This window comes from Ursus americanus, chromosome 4, assembly GCF_024610735.1.
Source record: "Ursus americanus isolate L20-20 chromosome 4, mUrsAme1.1.p, whole genome shotgun sequence".
NCBI lineage: Eukaryota > Metazoa > Chordata > Mammalia > Carnivora > Ursidae > Ursus > Ursus americanus.
Genome location: NC_142130.1, coordinates 97,513,485 through 97,541,341, shown reverse-complemented (window position 1 = coordinate 97,541,341; position 27,857 = coordinate 97,513,485). Strand labels below are relative to the sequence as shown.

Genomic DNA, 27,857 nt, shown 5'->3' with positions numbered 1-27,857 from the left:
TGGAGGAACGGACATGAACCGGTTTCCATGCAGTGCCCCTCAGAACCTTTAATAGCCACACAAGCTGTGGTGCGTGGCACAAGATCCCCCAAAGAATAGGGGGCGAAGCTGGGGCGGGCCTCGGGGACCTGGCGCCGGCCTGGAGAGTAGAGCCCGCCTGCCTCCCTCCTTCCTTCTAGTCATTCACTCCTTCCTAAAGGGCCGCAGGGCTCTTACTTCACCTAAGACCTGGAGGTCCTGGCTCCCATCCGAGGGAGGGAGGGGAAGAGAGAGGTCGGCGGGCACTCAGCTCAGCCCAGCCTCGGGCGGGGAAGCGCGGGCTCCGGGGGCCGGGCGCGCGGTAGGCGCCGCCGCGGCACGGGCGCTTGGGGGCGCGAACGGTCTGCGAGACACTGGGGGACAGCACTTAGCCTCCCACGGCCCCTCCAGCCCGGCATGCCTCCCGCAGAGCCCTCGGCCGTCCTCCTCCCTGGTACCACGCACCACCACCCCACTCCCCCCAACTTCCCGGGACACCTTCAGCGGCCACGTCCCTGCCCGGCGTCCCTTGGCTAGGAAGGGCTAACTTGTGGGGCCTGCGACAGAGCTTCCGTTCCGCTAGCCCCGCCCACGGCCACGGCGTGGGAGGGACTGGCAAGGGGTGGGATCAGAGGCGAGGCCCGGGCGGGGGCCAGGGAAAGCGCTCAGTCGGTTGACTTGCTTCGCGCTCAGAGCTTCGGAGGTGCGCGGACGCGCAGTAACAGCTGGGCTCCGGAGCTCCGAGGGCTCCCGCGGCCTGAGGTCTCTCGCGCTCCAAGGTCTCCGGCTCCCGAGGGCTCCCGCTCTCCGAGGTCTCCCGCTCTCCGAGGGCTCCCGCGCCCGAGGGCTCCCGTGGCCTGAGGTCTCTCGCGCTCCAAGGTCTCCCGCGCCCGAGGGCTCCCGCGGCCCGAGGTCTCCCGCGCTCCGAGGTCTCCCGCGCCTGAGGGCTCCCGAGGCCTGAGGTCTCTCGCGCTCCGAGGTCTCCCGCTCCTGAGGTCTCCCGCGCCCGAAGTCTCCCGAGGCCCGAGGTCCCGCCCCCACCATGTGGCTGAGAAGGTGAGTGTGCGGGTGCCAGGGAAGAAGCGCGGCGCCGCAGGAGCAGGGAGCAGGATGCTGAGGTGGCCGGATAGGACACCCACTCACCTGGTGGCCCAGGCGGAATCCGCGGGAAGGTCGGCCCCTGGGAGCCAGGCGGCATCCGGAGCCCCTACCTGCAGGCGGATGGCATCCGCCCAGGGGTGGGGCGGGTCGTGGGGGACCGACAGCAGCGCGTGGGTGTACTTGGAGGCGGGTCCCCGCGAAGGAAGGGCAAGAGCGAAAGCTGGAAGGAGAGCAGCGGGGCCCTGGACTAGGGGACAAGCACCCCAGGCCCTGCCCCCTGGGTCCCCAGCGGATTGCCCAGAGGCAGGCCATGACCTCAGAGTGCCAGGCTCACTCTCCAAGGCCAGCTGGTGCCCACCGCCTGGTGCCCTGTCCTCCCCCCACACACCTAGGATCCCCCTCCCCCATCAGCGGAGTCTCCCGGGAGGATGGGCTCAGGCCAGCCCCTCGCTCCTGGTCCCTGCTAGCAGGAAGGTATGGATGACTCTTTGCTCCCAGCTTTTTGCCAGAATACCCCCTTCATGTCATGTTGTGGGGTCAACAGGCTGTGCCCCCCTTGATAAGCCAGTGTGGCAGCGACACCTGGGTCCTGCCACCCAGTCTCCCCAGTTATAAATGTAGGTCTTTGAATGTCACAGCCACCCTTACCGCAGAGCCTCTGGGGTTGGCCTGGGGGCCAGGTGGGACAGCAGGGGCCCAGGAGGGCCCCAGAAGAAGGCCCAGGGAGCACCCAGGGAGAAGGCAAACCTGTCTCCCTCGCCAGAACCCAGAGCATGTGTTCACGCCCCCAGGGAGCCCCCAGCTAACCTGATGAGGCCCTGGCAGGTGTATGTCCCCGGGGCCCTCAGCCCAGAAGGGGGCATCTGATGGGAACCATGGGAGACCAGTGGGAGGTCACCAAGGGGTTTTCACAGCCTTGTGTTCTAGAAGGGTGCTCTGGCTCCAGGGAGGGGGCTGGGCACGGAGGTCATGGAAGTTGTCCCCGAAAGCAAGAATGGTGGCCCCAACATGGACAGTGAGAGAGGACAGGCCTGCCTGCAGGCTGCAACTTCTGTAGGGTGTGGGGGAGCCCCTGGTGGCCCAGGGTCTGGCTTGGCAGGATAGCAGTGCATGCCTGAATGTACCCGTGAGGGACGTGCGACCGTGCCCACTCAGATGACAGCTCTTGGGGGCAGGGCGGGGCAGGGGTTCCTATGGGTCCAGAACTCACTCAGCAGACACGGGATCCTGGGAGGTCTGCAGGAGGGGGTGGCTGGGCTGAGGCATGCAGGGTGTGGAGTCTCCCAGGTCAAAGGTCTGCTTCCAGGCGCCTGGGAAGTCCCTAGAGGGATTTGCTGGCCCCTGGCGGCCGAGCGGCCTGTCAGCTCTGGAAGAGCCACCTGATTTGGTTTCTGGTTTCAGAATAATCCTGCTCCTTCAGAGGGCGGCCCAGCACTCAGCAGCCGCTGCCCTTACGCACGTTAGGTCCTCTCTGTCGCCCAAAACATTTTTTTAAAATTAAGATTTATTTATTTATTTCAGAGAGAGCAAGCCTGAGTGGGAGGGGCAGAGGGAGAGGGAGAGCCCTCGAGCAGACTCTCCCCTGAGCGGGGAGCCAGACCCGGGACTTGATCCCGCAACCCTGGGATCACGGCCTGAGCCAAAACCAAGAGTCGGGTGCTTAACCGGCTGAGGCACCCAGGAGTCCCTTGGTCTCCCAAAACTTAAATGTGGCTCTGACTGCAAAGACCTTCTAAGTATATTTTTCTGATTTCATACCATTTCTTGGAATCCATCGGCAGCAAAGGCCCGGCCAGCGCTGGGCTGAAGACTGTGACCTTGAGGGTGGCTCCACCAGCCTTCGGGACCACACCGTCAGCCTCGGGGAGCTGGCTGGTGGCTCCGGACTGGTGGCGCTGTGGGGGTGGCCCTGACCCCCCCGGAACTGCCCGACGGGCAGAGGCTGTGGATGCAGTCGCATTTCTCTGTGGGCACGACCAGTCCCGCCCGCCAGGAGCGGTCTGCCCTGTTTGGAAGGAGCGGGAACTCACGGGCCTTTCTGGTTGTTTCTCCCCAGTCCCGGAGCGCTCCTGCTGCTGCTCGGCACCCTGCATGCCGGTAAGTCCATGGGGGCTCCTGCGGGCGCCTCCTAGCAGCCCTTCGGGGCCGAGCAGTGAGGCTGGGGATGCGGGCATCAGCAGGGTCCTCACCATGGCCCTTCTTGCTTATCTGGGGGCCCCTGAGAGAAAGTGGGATCACGGGGCTCGGTACCGGGCAGATTGAAGGCCACAAAGGGGGCCGCTTGTGCAGACCCCATAGTTCTTGTGTGAGTTCGTGTTTTGCGGAGGGTAGAAGGCAGCTCACCCCACGTGTTTCAGTCCATCCGCCCCCGATGAGCTGGGGCCCCCTGTTTCTCCTGACCCCTTCGCCCCTGTCAGCCCCGTGGAACCCGCAGAGCCACCACCTTGCAGAAGAGCGAGGAACGGGGATTGGGCACCGCAGCCCAGGGCTCCCGAAACTTCCGGCCCAGAGCGTGGCGGCCCGGGGACAGGATGCTTTCCCTGCAGGCACTTCCGTGGTTGCAGACGGCAAACCCGCGCTGGGTGCAGCGCGCCAGCCTTCCCGCCGCAGTGCGAGCATCATGAGAACACTGTTGCTGAGAAACTGTGTTCTTGTAAATGTCTGAATTAAAAAAAAAAACACTTTCATTTTGAATTAATTATAAGTACCCAAGAAGTACCCGAAACAGTGCAGCGGGCTCCTGGGTGCCCACCTATGCCCCGCCTCTCCCCGTGCTAGCCGCTCATGTAGGGATGGACATCCGTGTCGGACAATACCGTGCCTGCCAAAAATGTCTGAATTTGAAGCATGCTATCACATTCCTACGTCTGTCTGATTAATACGTTACATTTCTGCTGAAATGAGTCAGAAGTGGTGTTTGAGTCTTGGGACCAAATCCTCCCCCCCTCCGCCCCCCGCCACCGTGTAGAGTAACTTTGCGGGCAGGGAATCAATTGCAGAAAATCAGTTTCAAATTTTTCAAATCACAGCAGATGGTCACGAGCAAGAAGTCAGAGCGCTGGTGGGCAGCGACGTCGAGCTCGGCTGCGTTTTCCCCGAAAGTCACACTTTTGATTTAGATGACCTTTACGTGTATTGGCAAATCAGCGTCATGGGCCACCCGACGACCGTGACGTACTACCTGTCCGGGAACGCCTCGGCCGGCCTCGAGGACAACCGCTACAGGGACAGGGCCTGGCTCTCGCTGGAGAGCATGAAACGCGGCGACTTCTCCCTGCATCTCTACAACATCACCCCCCAAGACGAGCAGAAGTTCAACTGCCTGGTGTTTAGGAAATCCTTGCAGTTAAAAAAGATTTTGGACGTGGTGGTGACAATGCACGTGGCAGGTAAGACCATCGCAGCCGGCGGGACCCAGGCACCCCAGCCTTACAGCCCAGAGCGCGTGTGGACAAGGCACAGCCCAGGCTCGTTCACGTGCTCCTTCCCTAAAGCACCTCCTTGTCTCCGCCGGCGGGTTTCCGTCCGACTGGGTGTGGGGCGGAGCTGGCAGAAAACTCATCCAACTCGTAAGAAGTTTTCTTAGCCTGAGTTGACCTGGTCTCATGGAAGAACTCCTAATCTTGCTGTCTGTGCCAAATTCTCCAACTGAAGTCCAGCTAGATGTTCTGAATGGAATTAGGAGAGAGCGCCATAAAGCAGTAGGTGAGATCAGAATGTAGCAAGATGCTCGGCTCAGCAGAGAGACGGGCTGTGTCATCTGGAGCAGGGCCACTGTGGGCAGAACAGTGTGGGGGGCCGCCCAGGCCACAGTGCGCCGGGGTCAGGGGCACGATGGGCCGCCTGCTCTCTAACCTGGCCCTTAATGCCGTGTGCCCCTCTTTCTGGCCTTCCGCACCTGCCTCCCTCACCACCCATCCCCCTCTCCTGCAGCAAACTACAGCATGCCCGTGGTCAGCGCCCTGAGCGGCCCCTCCGAGGACAAGCTGCTCACGTTCACGTGCACATCCGTGAACGGCTATCCGAAGCCAAACGTGTACTGGATCAACAAGACAGACAACAGCATGCTGCCCGAGGACTTGCAGAACAGCACGGTCTCCTTGAACGCACGGGGCTTGTACGATGTGGTCAGCGTCCTGCGAATCAGGCAGACCCCCAGCGTGAATGTCGGCTGCTGCATAGAGAATGTCCTTCTGCACCAAAACCTGACTGGCATCGGCCAGGCAGGTAAGGTCCCCCGGGGTCTGCGCGCTGAGGCCAACCCAAGACTGTGGGCCTCCGGTGACTCGGAGCACAGGCCCCTGCAAGGTGACTTGGCCGTGGCTTCCGAAAGCTGGTTGGAAGGGGAGGAGGGACAGGCAGCCCTTGAAGGGCAGGAACAGGCGCTCAGTGCACGTTCCTTGACTTAATGTTCATGCTCAGGCTCAGCTTTGCTGACCCATTTTACAGACGAGGGACTGAGGACGAACGTTGTATAGGACCAGACAGTGATGGCATCAGGATTGAAGGACGTGCTTGCACAGTCTTTGAGCTCATGCCCCATCGGACAACCAGAGCCGTCTCCTCCCAGGGTTCCAGCTGCTGGAACGGGGCTTCCCCATGGGAGGGGTACAGGCAGGTGGCTCCTTCATAGAAGCCTCAGGCTCTCAATCTGCATGTCCCTGTCACGTTGAGATGACAGGTTCCCAGCAGGTGGAGGTGGGGTCCGTGGGCCCCGCCTGCTGCAGGAAAGTGGTGCTGCCTGCAGGACCCCCCTTCCCCCAGCAATCACCTGCAGGGCCCCCTGCAAAATGGAGAGAAATGCCAGGCTCCTTGCTCAGGAATTGTAAGAATCCAAGACGGCAGCCGCAGAGCGAGATACCGCGTACAAGCCTTCTGAGTGTGGGCCTGTGAGCCGGCTCGGGTCGCATGCCGTGAAGCTGGCCATGACCCCCAGGAACTTTGGCAGGTCCGACATCTTCCTTCTGGAAATCAGGGCACAGCCTTGTGACTCAGTGGTCATGGTCTCTGAGCCCAAACAGACCAGGACAAGGGCTGCCCCAGACAGTCTGCCTCTGACCACGGCCTCAGCCAGCCTTCTCCCTGGCCAAGCAGCCCAGGCACCTGTCAGCCTCTCTCAGGATGATTCTAACGTACATTCAAGGCCGAGCCTTGGAGAAACACGGGGCATCTGTAACAAGCTTCCCAGAGGTGCTGTTGCTGGTGTGCCCGTGAGAACCACTTTCCCAGGGCGTCAGCAATGGGACGTTGCGACGGGAGGGATTAGCCCCTCGTGCAAGACGGTGCACCCACGGCGGAGAACAGTCCGCAGCTCCTCTGGAGGCCGTCGTCGAGTTTCCGCCCGGCCCAGCAATTCCACTCCCAGGTGTTGGCCCGGCAGAACTAGAAATGAGACTCGCATCCTTGTCCAGGAGCGTTCACAGCAGCGCTATTCCCACGAACTGGATAATGAGCGGATTAATGTAGCCGTCCACGTGGTGGAGTGTCGCTCATCCGTGAAAAGGACCCAAACAGTGCCACGTGGATGGGCCTTGAGGACCTCACAGGCAGTGAGAGACGCCAGGCAGCAAAGGCCCCACGCCCCATGATCCCACGTATATGAAATGCCCAGGATAGGCAAATCCAGAGACAGACGGCCGAGGCGTGGGTGCCGGGGCTGGGGGAGGGAGGCGGGCACTGCTGACGGGGTCAGGGATCCCCTTTGGAGTGAAGGAAAGGCTCTGGAGCCAGATCTTGACAATGGCCGTGCCACGCTGTGGACGGGCGACATGCTTGCCAAATCGGTCACGGCAAAATGGTAACATTGACGTCATGTGAATTTCACCTCGGTGTTTGTTTTTTTAAAGCCAGCAATAAAGCTGAAAAAAATCAATCACATTAAAAATTGTTAGAAAGCCAGGAGGAATGTGTGCTTCCGGCCATGCCCGGCCCAGGTGCTGGCGGCCCTGGTGGGGGTGCAGCCAGGAAGAGGGGGAGGCTCACCTGAGGGAGAGAACCTCTCCCCCACCGGCCTCAGGTTTTAAACATCCCAAAACAGTGCCAGGGAGGAGCTGTGGCGTCAGCGCCTCCCTCGGGCCTCTCTTGCTCCGTCGGAAGACCCTTCCTTTCCTCCGTAGCGTTAAAGTCTTAGGTTCCTTTCCTCTTTCTCATAGAAACAGCAACCGAATCTGGCAACACAGGCAGCCACACCGATGACCACAGGAAGGACCACGGAACGGTGCTGAGCACCCTGGCCGTGCTGGGCGTGGTTGTGGTCGTGGCTGCAGCCACCGGCTGGGTGTGCAGAAGCAGGTGTCCCCACGGGATCCTCACCAGGTATCAGACCAGGCACCAGTGGGCAGGGCTGACCGTTTCTGTGGTTGGCGTGAGCTGGTTGCCTTTTTCAAGATGTGGGCGCTGCGCAAGGCCGTCTCCCAGCTTGGGGTGGGAATGGCAGCTTCTGAATTTAGAGGTCAGGACAGAGCACATTTCTATGGAAGCTAGGCTGCCTTCAGTCCTGAATTCTGGCCAAACTCAAGGACAGATCTAGAAAGTCTGGGTGTTAACCCTCTAAAACAAAGCAGAACTCACAGAAAAGCCCAGAACACAAACAGGGTCACACCCCAAGGGTCAATCAAGAAGGGTCCTGGGAGGCAAGGGACGTCTCCCTAGGTCAGCCTGGTGGTAGAGGTCGGCAGGCATCCCCTAAGATACTGACAAAGTTGGGAACCTTCCGGGTCTTTCGGAAGGGGGGGGTCTGGGTCGCAGCTGGATTAACAAGTTGGCTCCAAGCTGAGCCCTTCCCCAACGGAAGTTTCCATATGCCCGCCTGGAGCCTCCAGGGTGTTGCCAATTCCAGCATCCCAGAGAGACTTCCCCTGGCCCGAAGCCCCACTGCCAGCCCAGCCAGGCCCTGGGGAGGTGCTCAGAGCACCTGACAGTGCCCCGAACTTAACTCTGACAAAGCGTCTTCCTGGGAAGTGGGGGGGGGGGGGAGCTGAGGACTCTCCCCTGTGGGCTCCTCCCTGCCCAGCACCCAGACCCACTGGGGGTGTAGAGCAGCCTCTCCCCCACCCTTGGCGGCCCACGCTGAGTGTTTCTGGTTCCTTCCCACAGGCGCTGGGCTGCAAGGCCGGAGCAGGCATTCTCTGGTGAGTTGGCCGAGAGGGAAGGGGGCCCGTGGAGAGCGCATGCAGGTTACGGGAGCGGGCTGCTGGGTGGTGGCTCTCTCGGGGTCTGCCTTTGGGCGAGCTATACTTGATGGCCAGGGGATAGATGTTTCCATTTTCAGAGACACAGTGAACCCCTAGGGAAGGCGCTTCCCGCTTGCCCCCTTTGGCATGTAATCCAATCCTTGCTGATGTGGGGTTACGGAATTTTCCAGACATACATGCAAGCAGAGAGCCTGGGATAATGACCCCCAGGCTTGTCCCCACACGTCACCCTTTTCTCCCTCGGCCCCACCCTCCCCGCCCCCCCCCCCCCAGCAGGGGCTCAAGGGAGTCCAGACCCCGAGCCCTTTGTCAGAGAACAGCTACCGCGGCAAGCACCCCGCGGTCCCGGGAGCCAAGGTCGATGTGATTCCCACCCAGTTTGGGAAACATATCCACACACAGAGCTTCCATTACCCACATGGCAGGGGCCTCGGGCTGCAAGGGGCCACTGGCCGGCATGCCCTTGACCCCTGAGGCAAGTGAGCACCCGCTCTGAGCCCCGTCAGCCCCGTGGGGGAGGTCGGCCCAGGCTGCGCAGGAAAGGCCACGCCCACCACGAGGGGCCCGGCTGCTGATCCCGGGGAGCCTGGCTGCTGATCCCGGGAGCCCGGTCCCAGCGGCGGCGGGCTTGCTGCCCGGGACGTGCCCCTGAGGCCGTACAAGCCCGTTTCAGACAACATGAGAAGAGCAACTTGCCAAACCATTAGTCCGGCCTGGCTTTAGGGTCAAATGAAGCGCACCGCCCGTGGGCTCTCCTAGCTTTCGGCCCTTTGTTCCCACCTTTCTAAGCCCTGAGCAAAGCCAGCCGTCTGTCTCCCACGGAAGGAGGCAGGCACCGTGCTCTGTGACACCCCCTTCTTTTTCTTTCTAAGAATGTGTTTGACGAGAACTCATCGCCCAGAAGGTGGACAGGGCTTCTGTGAGATGCCACCAGGAGGGACGGCGGACGGCAGCTTGAGAATTGACTCGGGCAGGCCTAGTGGCCAAGGGGGACCGTCTGCCCCCATCGGCGCCATTAACAAGGGGGCTTCGTGGACACGGAGCCTCTCTGGCCTGGAAGGGACACGCAGGACCAACGCCTCACCCCAGGGAGAATGTTCCAGGTGCTGCCCTGATCCTGGAATGAGGACCTTTTGAAAGAGTCGGCAGAACACACGTGCCCCCACGTGAGCAGGCGCCCCACCCCTGGCGCTTCACGATGGCTCCCTCCCCCACCCCACCCTGCAGCCCGCGGGGTCCTTCTCAATACCCAAAACCCGTAGGGGTTTAGGGGATGGGGTTTTTCTGAGACCAGACAGGGCGTCTCATTGAGGAAGAAGAGAGGGTGCGGGCTCTTCCGCAACTACCCTGCTGGGTGAAGGTCACTCAAGGGTGTTTGAGGGACACGTAGGTGCAGGGCTTCCACCCCACCTGCACCCCAAGATGTAGGACCTGTGTGTCTGCACGTGTGTGTGTGTCCAGAATGCAGGAAGTGGTCACCACTGCAAAACCCCTGAAAGACTCCTGGGAGTTTGTGTTCTTCAGGGATCTTCACTGGGAAGAAAACCCGACCTTGTTTGTTTTGGTCAAAAGCTGGATTTCCCTTCTAAAAAGGCAGTGGAAATTTTTGAGAAGAGAGTCTGCTGCTGGGGCCGCCTTGACGGGAGCTGTGGCCTCCGGGCGCCTGCAGGGAACATGCAGAAACCCAGAAACTCGCTCAGGCAGGATTGGGAACGCGCGTCTCCAGTGGACACGGGCCTCGCCAGGTGGCCATCCAGGGCCCTCAAAATGGCGCCGTGACCTGCACGGCCAGTCGAGTGTGGCGCTAATTCCACGCCCCCCTCTGCAACTGTCACCCCTGGCCCCCCGAGAACCGACATAAGCACCAGGCTCCTCAGAGCCCCCCCGCCCCAGGCCCAGCAGCGGACGGCAGAGGTGTGAGGCCCACGGCTCTGATGGTTTCCACATTGTTGCCCCAAATGAATCTAGCAACTCGTGTTTCCAGAAGATTCCGTGAAGGGGGCTGCCGGGTCACGCTGGTGTGCGTGCCCCCTGGGAAAGGCGGCCTGTCGTCCTGCCTGCTGTCACTCAGCACTGATGGACAGGCGTCAGAAGCCTGCACGCCTCAGACCCAGACGGGGACAAACACGAGGACCAGGCTGGGCGAAGCTGAGCCCCGTACTTGTTATAAGAAATTGTTCGTTGTCTATCTCTGTGCCGGGAACTCCTCATGCGGCTCTGAGACGAGTGTGGCGAGACGCATGAAGCATCAGGGTACGTGAAGCATTAGAAGGCGCGTGTCCCTGCAGAGGGACAGGGTCACTGCATCCAGAGTGGGAGCGCAAGTGGCCGCTGGGGAGTGGGAAGGGGGTGCGGAGCCTGCCTGCAGCCTCAGGCGCCTTCCCCGGGGGGGGCCCCACAGCCCGCCCGCAGACCCTGCTCGCGGGGCGCCCACCCCGGCGGGACCCAGTGTGGTCTGCTTCCAGCTGCCTCGGGTCTGGGAAGATGTCCAGTGACCCCTCGCCCTTCAGCCGGATGTCACCATGCGCTCCTCCTGCTGTGCTTCGGATAGGCTGGAGGCCAGTGTTCTCATGTCTGCTTCTGGAACCTTGATTTACCAGAATACAAGATGGAAGCAGTGTCTGTGTCTAGTGGCTTTGGTCGGTGCGGTGGGCGCCTGCGTGGCTCGTCCTTCCTGCTGGCCTAGGGCCCCCGCCCCATCGGTGTTCACCCCCAGGGGACACTGGGCAAGGTCTGCTGGCATGTTTGGTTGTCACACGTGGGGATGCCACTGGCCTTTAATGGGTAGAGGCACACAGGACGGCCCGCCACAGAGAAGTACTCCCCCAAGGGTCAGTGTCCGAGAGCAAGAATCCCTGCCCTCCACAGTCATCTGTCCCCCGGAGGCAGGGTGAGTGGGGCCCCCTGTCCCCTGCCGCACGGGGGCTCCCGGTCCACGGCTGTCTGTGGCATAGGAGAAGGGATTCATGGTTCACGGGTCCAGGCTGAGGACCGTCCCCCATCAGGCTCCTTCCCGCTCAGCCCAGCTCCATCCAGAGCCTGGAGCCATCTCATTGCGCTCAGCACCTGGCTGGGGGTGCCCGGCCTTGCCGGGGGCAGAGGCCCTGCCCAGACACCTGCACCCTTGGGAATCCGGGCCTCAGGGGACCTGTGGCTCCCGCCATAGCCGCCCACCCTGCACATGGTAGGTGCAGTAAGACCGCCAGGGAGGAGGAGCCCGGGCAAGCACACAGGATGGCTCATTGCAAGGGCAGGGGACGGCAGGGTCAGCTGCTCCCTGCCGTAGGGTGAGGGGGCTGGAGCCAGCTGCTGCCCACGGGCCCTGCTGCTCAGAGGCTTTCCACAGCCCTGGCCAGTGTGCTCGGCCCCCACCCTGGGGAGGGCAGCTGCGGCTTTCGAATGGCCGTTCAGGCCGGGCCACCTCAAGAGAAGACCCCAGGAGCTGGTCAGGGGCCAGGGGCTCTGGGCAGTGGGGAAGGTCCCCCAGCCCCACATCTGGTCCCTACCCCCCCAAACCCATTCCCAGCTTTCCAGAAACAGAAGGCAGCCACTCTGATTAGATCTGAGATAATTCTGTCCTTAGAGATGGACTGCACTCCAACACCCCAACAGTGTTAGAACCCCCTCCCCAGATACTCCTGAGGGTTCTCCAGCCCTGACGCAGGCGCCCTGGCCCCCTCCTTCACCCCTGCATCCGGCCTCCTCATTCCCACCCTCCCAGGGCTTGTGGGGCGTTAATGTCAAGAATCCAGGGGCCTTCTTTGTGGGCAGTGTGCCTTCAGGGGCCAGGAGCTGAGCCCCGGGGAGGGGGTTCCTCCTGCCATAGTCCCCTGTTGGGAGGTCCTGGGAAGGACCCTTGGGCCCCTCACAGCACGAACAGAGAAAAGCTATAATGCCCAGGTGCTGTGCCGGATCCTGGCCAGCCAGCTCCTGGTAGGACGCAGTTGGCCTCTGGGAGCAAAGGCTCCTACAGACCTTGATCAGGGCCTTGGGGGAGGGGTAACATGGGGTGTCCAAGCCAAGAACTGTCCTGGATCTTCGCTTCCTCCCACTTTCCACTGCCCCCCTCTGTCCTCCCTCTCCCACTGTCCTTCCTTCCCCACCCCCACTGCCCTCCCCTCCCCCCCGTCCTCCCCTCCCCCACTGTCTTCCTCCCCCATCCTCCCACCCCCACCGTTCTCCCCTCCCCCACTGTCTTTCCTCCCCCACTATCCTTCCTCCCCCACTGTCCTCCCTCCCCCCCTCCCCTCTCACTGGGTCTTGGCCTGAGCACGGGGCTCCACCATTCCTCTGGGAGAGTGTGATTCATCTCCCTGAGTCCCTGGCCATGACCTCAGGTCTGCCCGGGGCAGGTGCCAGGGCTACTGTGAGCAGACGGTGGGAAGTGGGAGGGCACCTGTCACATCCGAGGGGTGGCTCCCAGGCTGTGAGGGGGAGTGGTCACCCGACTGCCCTGGTGATCTGCACTCTGAGAGCCCAGAAGGCACCGTGTCTCAGGGAGTGCAGATGCCACGTGTGATCCAAAATAGCCCTACGAACTGACCATGGTGGAGACAAGGGGACAGTGAAGACGCCTGCTTTAGGTCCAGGCTGAGTGCCCCTGTCATGCTCTCCTTGAGTCCAGGGAATGGCCAGGAGGTAACAGGAGTGAGCAGGATTTGGCAAAATACAGCCCCGGGGCAACAGTTGGGTCCAGGCCCCCGGGATCCCTGGGTGGTGAGGGCCAGCTGGAGCTTGTGAGCTCCGTGAGGGTCCTGGTGGCTTAGAGACTTCTTTCCCCGTCTGGCGGCTGGAGTCCAAGATCGAGGTGTAGGCAGGCCAGGTCCTGTGGCGGCTCAGGGGAAGGACCCTTCCGTGCGTCCTCCAGCTGCCAGGGGCTCTCGGCCATCCTGCGTGAGCCACGCCCCTTCTCTGCTTCTCCCTGTGTCTGTCTCCCCCTCATCCAGAGCACGCCAGCTGTTGGATTTAGGGCCCACCCTGACCCAGGCCGACTTGATCTTAACTAAAATTTAGGGGGTAGGGGGACACTGACCCTCTCCAGCACCCAAGAGGAGAAGAGAAAGAGGGAGAACACAGGGAGTGGCTAGGGAGAGGGCGAGAGCAGGGAAGAGGGCTCCGGGGTGGGGGCCCACAGCCTGGCTGGGGTCCAGATGCACACACGGGCACGCTGGCAGCACACTGACCCCAGCCTGGACCTTGGTCCCTTGTGATGGCCCGCGTGGACACAGCCCTTATTCACTCCCCCAAGGCGCGCCTCCCACTGGCCAGGCCCGGTGGGTGAGTCCCAGCCCTGACCCTGCGCTGGCCAAGGTCCTGCCCTGCTGGCCCACGATTCCCACTGCACAGGCCCCAGCCCTGGCACCTGCGTCACCCTTCCCGCGGGCCCATTTTCAGCCATCTCTGACGGTGCCGACGTGGGTCCGGCTGCAGTCCGCATCAGAGCCTGCAAGGGAGGCTGACTGGGGAAGGGTCAGCCCAGCTACCCCAGACCCCCGCCTTCCTCTGGGCCTGCCTGAGGGCCTGTCCCCCTCTGCGCACAGGCAGCCCCACCCAAGGACGAACAGTTAGATCCCAGCCTCCCTTCAATGAAACAGAGTCTTCATTCTCCAGGAGGCTGGATGCGGGCTGGGCTGAGGCCGGAGGAAGTCGTGGGTGGGGGACGAGGCTGGTTGGGGAGTCCTTAGAAAGAGAAGCGGCCAATGCCAGAGGTGACGGGGAGATATGGCACGTGGCCGAGGCTGCCTGGGAGGGGCTGGGGAGTGACGAGTTTCAGGCTCAGGACTCGCCAGGCTCCAGAGGACTGAGATCTAGCAAATCCTGTTTCACCGCAAGAGTCGGACTCCGTCCTCCGTGGCCCCAGCCCTGCAAGGGCCAGTGCCCACCGCCGAAGGGCAGCAATCCACGGAGCCCCGGCGCCACCCGGCCCAGACGAGGCCCGCGGCCCATGGTGGCCCAGGCGGAGAAGTCGCTGATTCGATGTCACAGACTCTGACATCACGTGGCGTTGGGCCACACTGTAGCTTTTAGGGGGCAGAAAAGTTACATAAAAGAAATCACTTCCTAAAAATCAAGGGTGGGGAATAAATTGAAGAGCCTTGAATGGAACAGATTTCTGTGTCTTAGCGGCCAGCAAGGCCCAGCGGTCACGCAGAGCCACAGCCACGTCACCCGTCTCCGGGAACTGGCCTGACCACGAAGAATGCATTGAAGGCCTGGTGTGTCCAGACTTTGAAACTAGAGCGGCTCCTTCCCTAAAAGGGGTGCCGTCCGTGTACCCCGCAGATGCCTTCTCCGTAGGGCGCCAGGCCTGCCGTGTGCACCAGGGGGAGGGGCGGGCTCTCCCGTTCGGCTCAGCGGCTGCCTGGGAGCCTGGCCCCCCGAGCTCGCTGTGGACTTGGTGCGTTGCCCTCGGCCACGGACAGGCTGCGGCTGGGGCTGTTTGCACAAAGGGGGTCAGCATCTTGGACTCTCGGCCACGTTTCCCGTTTACCCCCATGTGTGTGTTCTGACTGATTGGGTTCTCTGTTCATCTTCCAACAAAACCTCCATATTTGAAAAAGAAAATCACTTCCTGAGAGTCTAAGCAGACCTGTTTGGGAAAGAAGAGAGCTCACGTCACCATCTAAATTTGGTTTGTCCCCTCCGGGCCAGGTGGGAATGAGATGGTAGAGGGGCCGGGCTGGGGGGCCCCGTGTGGGGGACCAGGGACGGACAGGGGAGACCTGCACGGTGAGCTCCGGTGGACAGGGACTCCCACCCGCTAGGGACCGTGGCTTATAAAACATACTCAAGGTGGAACAAACTCAGGAGTCATCTTCCCTCTTTATCAGAATAAAGCATCAAGCCAAGGCCGGTAGTAACATATGACAATAAAGGCACCTTGAGGGTCCGGATCTGGGAAAGGCTGCTGGCCGCAGACAGGAGACCCACGGTCAGAGGGGATCCACTGTCAGAGGGGGGCCCACGGTCAGAGGGGGGCCCACAGTCCAAGGGGGGCCCACAGTCCAAGGGGGACCCACTGTCAGAGGGGGGCCCACGGTCAGAGGGGGGCCCACAGTCCAAGGGGGACCCACTGTCAGAGGGGTTCCACGGTCAGAGGGGGGCCCACGGTCACAGGGGATCCACGGTCACAGGGGACCCGCCATGCCCCGAGGAAGGGATTGTCCTGGATTGTTTTCATCGTGCAGAATCGTGACATGAGATCAGAATTAGCGAGTAGGTCCTCGACGGAGCTGCTGTCCTGGCCTGAAATCCTTCTTGCGGGCAGCGGGGCCGCTGCACACGGGACTGAGTGCTGTGTGAGCACCGGTTTCTAGGCCGGGGTGCTGGGCTTCGGGGAGTGGCACCCCGAGCAGCCAGAGCACGCATGGTGGGCTGCGGGGCTTGAACCAGTGGGCACATCCCTACTGGGCCAGAAGCGTCCTTGACGAAGGTTAGCGAATAGCCACAGGGAAAATCGCAATAAAACCTAACCCGGGTAGAGGAAAGAGCAACAGACTTTTAGTTAAAATTACCTCGCTGAACTTCCTGTCTGCTTTTTGGGCCTGAAAGAGGAAGTGACACTTCATGGCCCAAGAAGCCAATTCGGAAAGGGTCCCCTTGAACATGTAGGATTTCCCAAAGCCAGCCCTGGCATTCCTTCCAGAACAGGGTTCCTATGGGAGCAGGAGGGCATCGGGGCAGCCACAGCTGGGCCCCGGGGCCAGGGCCGGGGGTGCCAGCCAGTCCCATCCACCCCGCCGAGCGCCCTGCCGAGGGACTCAGCCCCACTGTGCAGAGCGCGGGCGTCCACAGGACCTCTGTTCCCGCAGCCTCTAGACTGAGCTCCCGGAGCTTCCCAGAGAGGCTGCAGGGGTCCCGTATGAAAGTGAGGCCAATAAGGTCTGGGGAGGGGGCCCCACCGCCGTCCTGCACCCCCTGCAGAAGTGTGCCTGGGGTTGCCCAGGGCGCTGGACCCAAGAGAGGGCCTGTCCGGGGCCACCCACCGGTCACAATGTGCAGCCACACTCCAGGGTCGGTCCCCGCCAGACCGCGGGGTCTCCCTGAGCCCTGCGGACGTCAGTGGGTGAGGTTCCCGGCACCACTCGGAGCCACGAGCCCCACAGCAGGTAGACCAGGGAGGCCCGTGCAGAGGTGAAGCCACCATGGAGGGCAAGGTTGAGACAGGAAATCGTGGGGGGCCAAAGAATAGGATTAGATAAATATACAAACTGATTTTTAAATTGTTTGCATCAAATTCCACAACGCCCGCAATTTTTTTCTGAAAAAACAAAAAATTCCAGAACAGCTGGATTCACTCCTCTAACCATCACTCCCACCCCTGTTCTTACTCCATAAAAAAAGAGATTGGGCTTGTTCATTCAGACAAACACTGCTAGGGGGCTTCGGGACCACTCCCCTTGGGGTTCTGCTGGTGGAGGGGCAGATGGAGGGAGAGAGAGGGTGGGCATCGCCCCCAGCGCCCTCCAGAGAGGTCGTCAGGCTGTGCCCTCCCTGCTCCAGACCTGCTCCAGGCAGGACCGGTCTGCAGGTGCTTACCCACGGCGCGGAGCGGTCATGCTCTGTGGCTCGTGGGCCTGTGTCGCAGGCGGGTGCTGACGCCCCCGGACTTGAAAACAAGCCTCTTGCGTTTTGCCGCATTGTATCTTCCTATACGGCTTCACATGAATGGTGAGCATTTGCATGGCACATTGTTAGAAGTCACAGCTCATCGGATCTTCATAATAACACTGTCGTGCAGGTAGGACAAGCAAGAATGCCCCTTCCTAGTGGCGAGGACGCTGTGCAAAATCGCCCGCCCAGCACACCGCTAATGGCAGAATCTTCCAATTCCATATGATGGCCTCTTTCCACTGTGCTGGTGTCCCTGCTGGACCCGCTGAGCTCTGGGGTGTCCCCCCACATGGACTTCCTGGGAGCTTTTAACAAAGTCCCATTCCAGGCCAATTATGTCACAGGGTCTAGAGTGGGTCCCAGGCATCCGGTTTTTAAAGCTCCCCAGGCGAGTGTTTCAGGAGCCAACACAGCCAGGCTCTGGGGATTGGGGCAGTCATGACAGTTACCACCGAAGGGAGTCCCACCTCCTGATTTTACTGAAGGAGGAGCAGGCCCCAGGGGTCCGTGACCCAAGGCTGTCTCTGAGTGGGGCCCAATTCCAGCAAGGGCATCCCGGGCGAAAGTCTAAGGCAGCGTTCACCCACAGGGGCCTGCACGTGCTTGAACCTGCCAGCACGCTCCCCCTGCCCCGTGGTGCCCGTTCTGGCCCTGCGGACCCCAGGCCGTGGGAAACAGTGGCTAGGTGTTCAGAAGCTTCGCAGCCAGTTGCGAAGGTGCTGGAGCAGGCCGCTGGCTGCAGGAGCGTAAGGCGTGCTCACGCTGCAGAAACCGGCATGCGTCGCCGCTGGCGTAGGGCGGGGCTCCAGCCTGGAAAGCCACCTTGCCAGCACACACTGTTCCCTGGCCTCTGAGCCCAGAACCCTCCCCAAATTATTGATCTGGATCTTTGCGTTTCCTGTCCAAATGTCCTAGCTGGTGAAATGCTGTTTATCTAAAGAACCCTTGGCACAAATCAGCCAAGAGCATTTTCTCTAAGTAACGATGCTCTACGTGGGCCCTATGGTTTATTTGCAAAACCCAGGAATGAATTGTTGGTGTCTTATTTTTTAAATGTTGAATGGCTGCTTTCCACAGGACCACCCCCCAACCCAATGGACTGCTGGTCATCCAAAGCACTCCCCAGCATCTGTGGCCTCTCAGCCTCTGCCTAGGGAAACCCCCAGAGATTGCGTTGTTTGCTCAAGAAATAGTCCTCAGCTCCAGGACACATCACTTCTGTGGCTTGATTTACAAGTAGCTCCTTTTGATAAGGGGAATTTCCATCAGGTGGTTAAAAATGTTTTTAACGGCTTCTATTTTTAACACTTTCAGCTGAGGCCCCCTTTGACTCTGTAAGTCCAAGATCCAAGTACTTTCTCTTCTCAGGAAACTGTCTTGTTATAGTGGTCTTGGTGCAGCACATGTGATGGTTTTTTGGTCATCCATCCATCCATCCATCCACCCACCCATCCACTCATCCATCCATCCACCCTCCCAGCATCCATCCATCCTCCCAGCATTTACTCACTTGACATTCACCCTGCCCCCCCCCCAAAAGGGTTCAAATGTTCCCTGAGTGCTGGGTCTGGTGCAGGAACTGTTCTAGGCATTGGGGATGTGGGTGTGCTACAGAGAGATCAGGTGAACAGAAGATTGTTGGCATGATCAGGGCTCTGGAAGAGACTAAAGAGGGTGACCTTTCTTTGTGTTCTTCAGAGGGTTCTGAGGAGGTGCTGTGTATGCAGACCTACCCCCTGCATCCCTGCATTCATTCTGGGTGGTGAGGAGCAGTGACCTGCGGGAGTGATGACACATGTTCAGCCATCAACCCTCTCTCAGGAGTGGACCCGAGCCAGCACCTGCTGACGGAAACACCAGGAAGAAATCAGGAATGCTCCTCCCGCAGTGGTGAGGGAGGCCCGTGAAGGAGGGGCACTTCCCCACCAGGGCTGGGCTTGCCCAGTGGTGAGCAGGGACTCAGGGCCCCGCAGACCCACTCCTCAAGATGGAGGATGGCTAGGTTTATTTATTTTGAAGTTGGTGGGTTTATTTTGAAGAGTCTGAAAATACGGTAAGTGGATAAAGATGTTCCCTCACCAAGACAATGAATGCTCCTGTTCCCTCTCCTCTCCCCAGTTCCAGCGGTGAGTTGTTTTGCCCGAATCCTCAGCCCACTGAGCTGGGAGGGTTCTTCCTGTCCCCGGGGCCCAGGTCATCCGGGCATCGGGCTGGGTGTGTCCCAAGTGCCTGACAATTGCGTGGGCTCCCACAGAATGACCTGTCTGCACAGGCTCTAGACCCCTGGAGTGCTCCGGCACTGGTGGGGGTGGCAGAGGGCGGGCGTGCTTGTCCGGAAGGGCGCTGCCTGGGTGAGCAGGGTGGGAGCTGCCCTCCCTCTCCTGAAACCACCACCACCAGCTGCTGGAAAGGCCCCAAATCTCAGGTTCCCAGCATTGGAAGGACCCACGCACTGAGAGCTGGAGCGCACAGCTGTTGGCAGAGAAGGGGAGGGGACACAGTCCTGACACAGACCCTGAGGCAACTGTCCACCTTTCCTAAGTGGGCGGAGGAAGGAGGGGGCCTGAGCCTCTCTCTCGTGTTGGACAGAAACCTGGTGAACCTTGTTCCAGAATCAGTTCCCAGACAACTTCTGACATTATCTGACACGGCTAATTCCCTGTGCTTCAGCCACAGAAAAAACTAGAAATGACCCATCAGTGCCCTTGGCTTTCAGAGGTCCCAGTGGCCTGTTAGATGCCCACATGCAAGTGCTGGGACCTTGCTCTGTGGTTCCGACCCCCACGGGGACCATCCCCCCCATGGGGCCCATCTCTGTGGTCCCGACCCCCCCACGGGGCCACACTCCATGGTAATGGAACACGCTATACATTTCTCTTCTGACCTGAAAACATGCAAAAATCAGGACTTAGAATGACATGCCCAGGATAATCCCTTAGGAACAACTCTGCTTGTGGACCCAGGGGATTTGCCTCTCTGTGAGCAGGAGAAGGGTCAGGGAGGGACACGCAGATGGACACCTATGAGGGGACGTCCTCCGGGTCAACGTCCCAAGGGTGAGCCTCCATACCTCCCTCCCTGGACCAGCCTCACGGCTGTGTTACGAGCCTCAACCCAACTCACAGGGCTCACACGACCAGCCAGACAAGACTGCCTCAGGTCTGTGTGGTGGGTCCGTGCTGCCTGCCCCCTCACCCCCGGCCCCCGGGGCTCAGGCCGTGCCTGGCCTTCCAAGAGTCCTTGTTCTCACCACGGTGTCCCCCACCTGCCCTGCCTCTCTCCCCCTCCTGCATCCACCTGCTCACATGTGCCTCAGACCCCCCTTTGAGTCCCCACCTGCTGCACAGAGCCTTCCCCGCGGTTCCAGTGGTGACAACATGACAGGCTCCCATCGCCTCTGCAGGACTCAGAGAGCAACAGTGTGGGCCCCAATGGGTCAGCCGGGCTCTGGGGTGCTGTGAGGAGCTGGCTTCCAGCCCCACGACCTCTGTGGCTCATTCTGACACCGCGTGTCCCAGGAGAGAGGGCAGCTTCTCCAGGGGAGGAGGAAGGGTGTAGAAAGACAGGTGGGCACAGACGTGGGCGGCAGGCCCAGGCATCTGGAGCTGAAGAGAGCACAGTGGTCTCGGGGGACGTGTGCTGGACAGAATGGGTCATGGGGCGGGGGGCACCCGTGACGCCAACAAGCCAAACGCGGCCCAAGGAGAGAGTCGCAGGCTCTGTCCAGAGCAGGTTTCTTCCCAGGCAGCATGGACTCTGGGGCCACGTCCCTCTGTCCTGGGCACTGTGGGGAGCAGAGCGGCACCCTGGCCCCCACCCACGGCTTTCCAGTAGCACCCCGCCCCAGCAGGGACAACTCTGAAAGTCTCCAGACCGCTGAGCTCTGAGAACTCGCGTGTAGACCCAGCTGCGCCCCTGGGTAGGACCGTCCAGGCGCCTGCCCGGAGGGTCCGAGGTACCCAGTCGGGCCAGGCTGGGGGTGACGGCGGTCACGCTGTGTGCAGAGCGGGCAGCCGTCCTCCCGGTGCCCGTGACGGCACACGCCGGGAGTGAATGAAGGCCCGGCTCAGAGGCTGCTGCGCCAACGTGCTCCCCTTCCCCTCAGCCCCTCCCCGCCCCCCGTGGCCTGGAGCAGAATTCGCTGTCTAACTTCGGAAAACCCCTCCAGAAAAGTCTAGTGAAAGCAGGTGTGCGGTTCATCGCGGGAGGAAATGAAGCCCAACAGCGGCGCATCCACGCTCGGGCAGCCGCCCGCCAAGGGCCGCAGCCCGGAACCCCTCCTGCACAGATTTGGGGGGCAGGGCCGGCCGGGAGCCGACCTGGTGGGGTGGGCGCCGGCCTGTCCCTCTGTGTCCAGCAGTGTGAGTGCCTCTGCCCCCCGCCCCCCAGTGGCCCTCGCGGGTCGTGGGTGGGGCACGTCGTGGGCGTGGCACGGGCAGCCCTGGGGCTGGGGGCTCGAGTGCTGCCACGGAGCTGACTGAGGGGGGCGCGAGGCCCAGCCCCCACCCACCCACCCAGCATTACTAACACCACCTTCGCTCTTGGCAAGAGCCAGGGAGCAGACAGCGCGCTGTGAGGAGGGGCGGGAGCCGCCGTCCGAGAAGCCGTGGCAGCCGGCGGGGCCCTGCAGCCACCTGCAAGGGGCTGGGCTCGCCAGGTGCTGCGGGCCTTGTTCACGGGTTCACAGCCGGGGCCCCAGCTGCGACTTCCCTACATTGCCCCACGCAGGAGGCCCCAGGGGTGCAGGGCCCCCCGCGTTGCCCTGGTGTCGGGGGCCCCGTCCCTTGACCTCACGGGTGGGCTGCCGCCTTAGGGGAGCCAGGCCCGGCCCCCCAGACGGCACCCTGACTGCCCGACCCGGCCGTTTCCTGAGGCCCCAGTGTGTGTCTCCTCTGGGGGGGGCCGCAGATCCGGGGCCTCATCAGACCTGAACGGGCCTGCTCTTGGGGCTCGTTTCCTCCTGGCTTCAGAGCTGGTCATGCCTCACGGGATTAAAGCCATTTCCCCCACGAACACTTCGACTTGTTTCCTTAAATCCTGAGTAAGTAGTTGGAGCAGGTGACTGGATCGGCAGCCAGGAGACTGATTTTACATCCAGAAGTTTCTGTTTCACAGTCTGGACGTCACACATATTACAAGCTCGTCTTCACCACGAGGTAAAACCCTGTCTCCTGCTGATATAAAATGAACGCATGTTGGAGATTTTACGTAACTCATTCTACTGAGGGACCCGGGGAGCCCTTCCTGGGCTCAGAGCGGAAGTGAGAAAGCTGAGTTCGGGTGGAGCAGGGGAAGGGAGACCGGCATTCACAAGCGGGGTTGGCTCTCCAGGGTTTGGGGGGCTGCCGTAACGAGGCACCCCAGCCAGCATGGCTCCCAACCACACGGACTGGCGCTCTCACGGTCGGGGGGCCACAAGTCCCGCCACGGCTCCTCCCCAGCAGCGCGGCTGGCAGCCGTCCCCGCTCCTTGTCTGGCAGATCACCGCTCCCCGGGTCTCTGCCCCACCTGCCCATTCCTCTGGGTTCCTGCTCACACCTCCTTTCCCTTTCTCCTATAAACACACCCGTCGCTGGATTTTAGTGCCCACCCTAATTCAGGATGATCTTCTCCCAAGGTCCTTAGGTTAATTCCATCTGCGAACACTATCTCCATTCACTGGGTCTGGGCCTGGAGGTGGGTGTACCTCTTTGAGGCCACTGCTCGACACTCCCCCATCTATAAACAAGAATCCCCATTTTGCTCCCAGTTACGTATCATTTGCAGCGAGCGAAAGTGCCCACAGGCAGCAAAAGCCTGGAATCAGAAACCCCAGAAGGAGTTATTGTTCCTATAGGACATCATTTCTGAATCTTTGTGGCTCATTCCAAAATCCCTTACACTCAGTTCCCGGAGAATGCTGCCAGGCCCCCGGGATGACAGACATCATTGTTATGGCTGCAGACACAGGACCTGGGGACCTGGTAAGCTCTGTTCTGGACACGGAGCCTCGGGGCCCCAGGGTAGGCATCCGAAGAACCCACAGACCTGGGGCTGAGTCAGAGCCTGGGATTTGGGAGTTTGTGTTCAGTGGTGTGGCATGGACGAAACCTTTGGAAAGACCCACCCCAAGCATCCCTTTCTCTCCCAGCCTTCACTTCCTCTTCCCTGCATCTCTCCCCTCAACACCCAAGCTGGCAGGCATCATTCCCACCCCAAAAGCCCAAACCACCACAATGAAACTCCAGTCTCCTGCTGTCCCCTCCCCTCCCCTCCCCTCCCACAGTTCCTTCATCTTGCAGAGGGTCAGCCTGACTCAGGGCCTTTGCATCTGCTGTTCCCTCTCCTAGCGCAGTCCTCCGCAGGCATCTGCAGGCACATTCTCCTCCCTCCAGTTGGTCTCAGTTCAGAGAGGCCCACCACACCCACTCCTGTCCCTCCCCACTGAGTCCTGGCCATGCTGTACTGCGTTTGCGTGGGACTTTGTCTTTTCCATACCAGGTCCCCAGTGTCTAGAACACCATCTATCTTGTAGCTGTCACTGCCAACAGCCTGGGTGTTCACCAAGCAATACCTGTTGATGGATGAGGGGTGAGCCCTTGCTCCTTTGGCCTGGGAGAAGTGGCTCCCTCCTTGCCTCCCCCTCCTCCCACCCAGGTCCATCTCAAGTGCAGCACCCCCACACACACCCCCTTCTGGGCTTGCCTTGGGTTGACTGGTGTCCGGGTCCCCTCTGCCCCCTCACTGGGGAATAAGAGCTGGCAGGGTCTGGGGAGACAGGGGTGTTTACAGGGAACAAGGTTAGGTGGGAAGTTCTGGGTAGAGTGGAGCAGGCACCTGGGGAGGCAGTGGGGTGGGGGGTGGTGCCACAACCAGGTATGAGGTATTCGCCTGGCCCTGCTGCCCCCTCCATTCCGTGGGGGCTGAGGAGCCAGAGCCCACCTCCTACAGGTTGCTCTGCAGTTAGCTCGGGTGTGTGCGGGTTCCTGGGGTGGGACACCTCTATAGGGCCACCTGGAGGGGATCAGGCAGGGCTCTGGGTCATGGCCTTCTCCCTGGAGACCCACTCAACAGGAGGAAGGTGGTTGTACCATGGAGGGTCTACTTGCACAAATTGCTATGCCGGAGCCAAACGGTACCTGGGAAGAGGTATTGTTATGAGCTCCCAGGGAGAGAGTGGGAAGGTTGGGAGGAAGAGGGGAGTGTAAGAGAAAAGAAAAAGAAGAAAGAAAGAAAGAAAGAAAGAAAGAAAGAAAGAAAGAAAGAAAGAAAGAAAGAAAGAAAGAAAGAAAGAAAGAAAGAAAGAAAGAAAGAAAAGCATGTAGAAAGACCAGGGAAAACGCAAGGCAGTATCAGAAAAGAAATGTGATCGTAGTGTCCTATCGGCCAAGAAACTCTTCTGTGGTCAGGGTGGGTCTGGGGGCTCTGACAGAAACCTGGTCAGTGTCATCTGTGCTGGACAGTATCCCTAGTGACCGTGGACAGAAGAAGACTGGAATCTCTGAGGAAATTCTAGGGATTTTTAGGAGACTAATGCACGTTTCTCTTCCCCAAACACTCACAGGGAACTCAGAAAGCCCCAAAGATTGGGGCCACTGGGATTTATGTTCCAGAGAAGCACATTCCAAGTTTGCACTCTGACCTCAATTAATGGGATCCAGTCCCTCCGTGTCCATGGCTCCCAGGAAAGCAAACAGAAGCAAAGCCCATACTGCAGGGTCTCCACCCAGCCCTAACCCGAGGCCCCTCCAGGCAATACTCGCCTTGTTGAGCAATTAATTGCTGTAGTCATCCCTCTGCAAGCCTATACCAAGTACCTACTCCATGCTTGGCGCCAGGAAATCAAGAGGCAGACAGGACAGTCAGACAGTCTCTGTCCTCGGTGACTTCCATCTGGCCCCCTCTCTCCTTCGAGGAAGCCCCTCACTTTGCAGGGTTCTGTGAGAGGAAGCAGGGTACACATAATAAGCAGGAAAGAGCCCCCTACTTTATCAGGGTCAACCCCACTAGGCCTCAATGGGAGGAACGTACTTGTATCATGGAGCATCTATTTACGCAAATTGATACGCAGGGGCTGAAGGGCTCCTGGGAGGAGGTGTTGTTATGAGCTCCCAGAGAGAGACTGGAGAGGTTGGGAGGAAGAGGGGAGTGTAAGAAAAAAAGAAAAGCATGTAGAAAGACCAGGAAAAACATAAGGCAGTATCAGAAAAGAAATGTAATCATAATGTACTCTTGGTCTTTGCTATTAGCAATATTTATTTATTCAATCAAAACAACAAATATAGTTGATTAAGAAGCATGATATTGAGAGAATGAAGAGGAGAAATCAGAGTGTGAAAGAGCTAAAATCTAATTATTCATAGCAAAAGACCAATAACTAAGGTCTAAAAATGGTCTCACCAAAGCGGCAGGCTCTCTGTATTGTGGCTGTGGGTGATGTCCTGATGCACTCGTAAAAGTGTGTCTACAGAAAGCACACACCTCCTCCAGTCCCCTGGTAACCCTGCAACCCATCCGAGGGGCAACTTAATGGACCACTGGCAGAGTTCCTGACTGTCCATCCTTTCTCCAACACAGATGTCACCCTCAGCACTGTTGACATTCTCTGTGGTCGAGCCGTCCTGTGCATTGTAGGGCAGTAAGCAGCATCCCTGGCCTCGACCCACCAGGTGCCAACAGCAGATATGTCTTCGGCACCACCACGTGTTCCCTGCCAATTGTCCTTGGTGGAAACCTAATGTTATTGGATTGAGAGTCGCAAATTTGTTATTATCAAATGTCGAAAGCTGAAGTGTACGTAAACAATGGGCTTGAAATTCTGAATCAGTGACGTACACCGGCAACGTTATAAGTAGCTGGAGGTACTAATTACATGTTTACACCTAACGCACTGGAGAAGGCCACCTAGCAAGTGCTCAGAGCCCACAGAAAGGCCACAGAAACATTTTCTACTGATCACACTTTGTACAACCGGAGCTCATCTTCTGGGTGGAATTCAAGTGTGCTTGGTACATTTTTAGACCAGACCTCTTCTTATTAATGGAAATGCTCTTTCTAAAATTTCAACCCAGAAGTTGGATCTTTCTTATATCTATTTTTAGAAATTTTGGTCTTTTGATTCTTTAAGGGAAATTTTCTGTTGTCCAAATTTTTTTATAAAATGACATCAAGAATTGAAAGGTGATTACCAGTGGCTGGGCGGGGGGAGGGCAGGAGGGGGGAAGGGCAGATGTCGCCAAAGGGCACAAGCTTCCAGTTATACAACGAGCAAGTTCTGGGGATCGAGTACGCAGCACGGTGATCGTGGTTAATGATACCGTATCATACGCGTGAAAGTTGCTAAGAGACCCGCTCGTCAGCGGTCATCACGTGAGCCAGTGGAGGTGTGAACTAACACGACGGAGCCCGTCCTTTAACAATAAGTGTATCGAATCAACATGCTGGCCCCTCAAGGTATAAAGTGTTATAAGTCGATTTCATCTCAACAAAGCTGGAGAAAAATAAAAATTAAAAAGTCACACCATGAGAAAAATGACGTTGAGTATCTCAGACTGAAATGGGATCTTTTATGCTGTTTCTCTAGCGCCTGGGTCAGGAGCACACGAGTACCCAGCAAAGCTTTATTTCTGTTTGGCCAGCGAGAGAATCGGTTCCATATAACGTCGGTCCGTCGATTCTTCCCAGCAGAGACGTTTCGTAGAAGAGAATAAAAGACAGCCGGACGATCGCCATGAGACTGAATAAAAAATGAGTACATGGAAGCCCCCCTACAAGGCTGAGGGCCTCCAGGTCCCCAGGCAGCCGGTGTCATGGCTGGAGAGGCTCTGGCCTCTCATCACAACTGCTCCAAAACGTGCCCCGGCATCTTGCCAGGAGGGCCAGGCTCGCCCCTGGAAGGGCGTCGCGCACAACCTGGTCGGAGAATGCTTCCTTTCTGAAGAGTCAACGCGAGGTCTTCATGTTTGTTTTCTGGGTCATCGTGGATTAATTTTGTTTTCTTATGAGAGGCAACAGGAATGGTAGCAATTAAACCCAGTCTCACCACAAAGAACAGCATTCCAAGGGAATTTCACATTCTGGAATTTAAAAAGTAGGACTCTGGTTTGCTTCACTCCATCCCATAATCAGCTTCAGCTCTTGGTGCTGCTTAATTGATTCCAGCTGGGAGCGGGGTGCTGGCCTCGAGGGGTGCACTTTTGACATTGAGACAGAGATGTTGCAGATCTGAGAGTTCCTTGGGGGTGTTCAGGGCCCCCCCCAGCTTCTCCTGGTCTGGATGGGGCTGCAGCAGCACACTGCATCCCAGCAGTTTCGTTCTCAGGGACTCCCTGAACCCCAGCGATGTGGGGGCAGCTGGGGGGGAAAGTGGAGCCTCACCCTCTGCACGCCCCCGCCTCTGCCTGCAGATGCCTTCCCGGCTGCCCGTGTCTCATCTTGTCCTGGAGCGACCACCCCGCCACCCTGAAGCTGGCCGGCTGGGGCCCACTGTTCTTGGGCACTTGGCACCCGGCCGCCAGGGCTTGGATGGACACGCTTACACCGCTGGCAAGAACACAATGTTGAAACGTCCCCAATAATGCAGCTAACAGGAAGGGTCATCCTACTCTTTTAAGTGGCAAAATGAATATCAGTGTCAAGGTCTTGGCTCAAGGCCACTCCGTTTGTTAAGACGTATGTGCGGCTGTTCGTTAGGAAAATGCTTCATTACTTCTTGTTCTCCTTTGGCCTGTCTTCAGTGTGGTCGTCTGATGTGAGGCTTTTTTCTTTTTTAAGATTTATTTACTTATTGGAGAGAGAGAGAGAGCATGAGCAGGGGGAGGGGCAGAGGGAGAGACAAGCTCCAGCAGACTCCCCACTGAGCATGGAGCCCCACGCAGAGCTCCATCTCAGGACCCTGAGCTCACGCCCTGAGCCGAAACTATAAGCTGGACGCTCCACCGACCGCGCCCCCCA

General features: G+C 59.3%; 1 protein-coding gene across 2 annotated transcripts; it reads left to right on the top strand.

Moving 5' to 3' along the window:
• The first annotated feature begins 643 nt into the window (after positions 1–643).
• ICOSLG (inducible T cell costimulator ligand) lies at positions 644–10,924 on the top strand. 2 transcript variants are annotated; one of them, XM_045774185.2, is made up of 7 exons: positions 644–1,074; positions 3,176–3,216; positions 4,152–4,508; positions 5,053–5,346; positions 7,272–7,434; positions 8,215–8,249; positions 9,185–10,924. In XM_045774185.2, the coding sequence occupies exons 1-7, from the start codon at positions 1,061–1,063 to the stop codon at positions 9,193–9,195; spliced, it is 915 nt and encodes a 304-aa protein (XP_045630141.1). In that variant the 5' UTR covers positions 644–1,060; the 3' UTR covers positions 9,196–10,924. The 2 variants fall into 2 exon arrangements, with proteins under 2 accessions (XP_045630141.1, XP_045630140.1); XM_045774184.2 differs by having other exon boundaries at positions 646–1,074; positions 4,149–4,508.
• Positions 10,925–27,857: the final 16,933 nt, after the last annotated feature.

What these genes read in the sequence shown, in the direction of transcription:
- ICOSLG (XM_045774184.2), top strand. An exon ending in GGTGACAATGCACGTGGCAG is followed by an intron (nt 4,509 to 5,052) that starts GTAAGACCATCG and finishes CCTCTCCTGCAG; the next exon opens with CAAACTACAGCATGCCCGTG. An exon ending in GACTGGCATCGGCCAGGCAG is followed by an intron (nt 5,347 to 7,271) that starts GTAAGGTCCCCC and finishes TCTTTCTCATAG; the next exon opens with AAACAGCAACCGAATCTGGC.